The following is a 2,990-nucleotide window of genomic DNA, read 5'->3' as shown; positions in this document are numbered from 1 at the left end:
ATTCAATTATGGATTTTGCTAGGAAGACGGTTGAGTATTTAAAAAACATAATTTATTTTAAATCTTGAAAAATAGAAAATTTGCAAAATTTGAAATTTTACCAATTAAACGGTAAAATGTGTGTTTGGATTACAGTTTAGAATTTGTATAAAATTGATTTAAAATTGATTTTAATGATAACTTAATTTGGGTTAATAGGTCTTGACCCTGTCACCCGTGAACAGCAATTACAAGTTTCAACTTTTTTCAAAATTCAATTTTTCTTACCAAAGCAAATAACCAAAGCTACAATCATAGCTACAGCACCAAAACATAATTAAAAATTTTGATTTTCTAAAGCTCCATTTTCCCGTTCCCACCCCTTTTTTGGGGGGAGAAAAACCGTTGAAAGCATGCCACTATTGTGTAACGCCAACTTAAATTACACTTTTTTCCCTATTAAAATATTGAAAAGAAAAAAAAAAAGAAAAAAGTAAAGTTAAACAAAAAAAAACATTATTTTACAGATATTATCTAAAAATCACACCTCTGTGATTCATCAATGGTCATGACGGCATCGACGAGGAAGACGAAGACGAAGACGAAGATGAAGAAGATAAAGGGTAACTAGAATTCCTGCAAAAACCGAAACTTTCCCTGTTTTCAATCTCACTTTCCAAAACGAAATGCCCCAACGAATCCACCCTCTCCACCATATTCTCCCCACAGAGAAATTCTTTACTGAAAACCGCTTCCACTTCTCTTCCTAGATCGTGAACAAATACGTGTGTTTTCTTCCCCGGCGGTTTCTTGCTCCGCGCGAGAACCGCCGCTGTGAAGATCGGCGCCATCCTCCCCGGAGCCCCCGGGAAATAGCCTCTTGGACCGTCGACGAGTATAACGTCCCATGGAACCTCGTAGATATGGTTGGGAAGGTCGTTAATGGCGAGCTTGCACTCCGAGAACAAGAGATTCTGAACGGGTCTGCAATCTTTTCTACTGTGTTTCTTCGCGTGTGAGAGAAGGTTCTTGTGTTCGGTAACTTTGGTTGTGAGCTGAACGTCGTAGGCTTCGATTCCGGGGTTGTTCTGCTCGAACTTGGAGATGATGTATTCGATCTCGTCGACGAAGACGGTGCGGCCGCCGCGGTGGTTGAGGGCGGCCCAGAGGAGGGACTCGTGGGTGAGGCCGAAGATGAGGAAGTTGGGGGGGTGTGGGGTGCGGAGGAGGGTGGAGGCGATGGCGTTGGTTTCGGAGGGGGACATGGGTTTGGTGGTGGCGATGGTGGTGTTGGAGGTGGTGGCATAGTGGAGGAGGGCTTTGGAGATGGAGGGAGGGAGAGGGGAGAAGGTGGAGATGGAGGGGGTGGTGGTGGAGGAAGAGGGGACGTTGACGGTGGTGAAGAGGGTGAAGGTGAAGAGGAGAGTGAAGAAAGTGAGGAAGAGGAGGAATAAGAGGCGGTGGTGGTTAGAAGGATGGAGGGATGAAGGATGGAGGAGGATCAGCTTCGTGTTCGTGTTGCTTTTCATTTTGCAGAGAGAGAGAGAGAGAGAGAGAGAGAGGGGTGTCTTCTTTCGCTATTTCTTTCTTCTTTTCTCTCTGCCCTGGGCTGGGGCTTTTCAGCTGCTTAAGTGCTACTATTGCTAAATTAGAGCACATTCTTACTCGTACCAAATTCTCTCACAATTCACCGAATTGCAAATTGCGTTCAGGAGAAAAACAGATGCATTTCAATTTCAACAAAAATGTAATACTTTTTCTTTTTTGTTTATGCTTTTTTCTTCTTTTTTTTTTCTTACTTGTATTCCTATTGCTTCTTTTTTTTTTTTCTTCTTCTTCTCTGGTATATTGTTGTTAAATTTGCAAGTTAACTCGTAAACTCGTATGAGTTTTTATGAGTTTAAGTAGTGAAATTGAGTTAACTCAAACACACTCGTTTCTGAATAAACTTAGCTAAACTCGCATAAATTCCATCAAAATCGTAAATTAGCAAGTTTGTGTTGGGTATCCGTTTTTGGCAAAAAACGACGTCATTTTAAACTAAAAAAATATAACAAAATAATGTTGATGGGCTGATGGCTCAAGCATTAATCCTAATCGCTCACTCTTCTCCCCCTCTTCACCATTCTCTCACTCTCTCATTTTTGTGACCTCTGCCGTTTGTCGTTCGTCGCTCGCCATTGGTCGACTGTGTCTCCAAACAGCCACAGGTCACTCTCTGCTTCTCTTTACTCTCGCTCTCTGTGCTGCTTTGGTGCACCTGAAGCCTCTATCGCCCGCATCCCTACCTTTGTTTGTCACGTTGCCACCATTCATCACGTCCTCTGTCAACCGCCTAGCTGTTGTCATTCATTCGCGCACAATCACTGCTTGTCTGTCTTCATAATTGCACCTGGTTTCTCTGCTCCATTCAGGTATTTTAAAAAAATGTTTAATTACTTTGCAGGTCCCTATAATTTCACCGAATTTTCAATTAGGTCCCTATACTCTTTTCTTTTCAATTGGGTCCTTATACATTATTTTTTTTTCAATTTAATCCCTATTAACGTTAAACGTCAAAAAAATATTAGTGAATTGTGAAATTACTTGTATACCCTTAGGGACCTAATTGAAAAAAAAAAACAGTATACGAACCTCATTGAAAATTCGATAAAACTATAAATATTGAATGAAAGATATTCCTATAATCCTTTTTATTTTGTCACTATTATTCTTTTACTTATTTATATACAAATTGTACCAAAAAATATCTTTTTTTTTTTACTTTTAAAATATCTTATCTTAAGAACATACAAAAAAAAGGAATGAATAAAATAAAACAGAAATAGTAGTAATAAGTATATATAAAATTCAATTTCCATCATTCAAGTATTCATTATGATTATGTAACATTTTATATTTACGTGGATTCATGGAATATAGTTTGTGTCTTTATCATATCATGGTACACCATAAAAAACCACAAGACTATGTAATTTGTGCTATTGAAATTTAAAATCTAAAAACGAAAA

At 38.8% G+C, this 2,990-nt stretch overlaps 1 protein-coding gene across 1 annotated transcript; it reads right to left on the bottom strand.

Annotated features, from left to right (window-relative positions):
• Positions 1–227: 227 nt before the first annotated feature.
• LOC107637752 (polysaccharide biosynthesis protein (DUF579)) lies at positions 228–1,703 on the bottom strand. The gene has a single exon (XM_088483297.1). It carries the CDS (start codon positions 1,506–1,508, stop codon positions 546–548), a length of 963 nt encoding a protein of 320 aa, XP_088339423.1. The 5' UTR covers positions 1,509–1,703; the 3' UTR covers positions 228–545.
• Between the last annotated feature and the right edge of the window lie 1,287 nt (positions 1,704–2,990).

The sequence above is a fragment of the Arachis ipaensis genome, chromosome B4 (assembly GCF_059453495.1).
Source record: "Arachis ipaensis isolate K30076 ecotype BB chromosome B4, ASM5945349v1, whole genome shotgun sequence".
In the NCBI taxonomy this organism is placed as follows: domain Eukaryota; kingdom Viridiplantae; phylum Streptophyta; class Magnoliopsida; order Fabales; family Fabaceae; genus Arachis; species Arachis ipaensis.
This window is presented reverse-complemented; position numbering and strand designations above follow the sequence as displayed.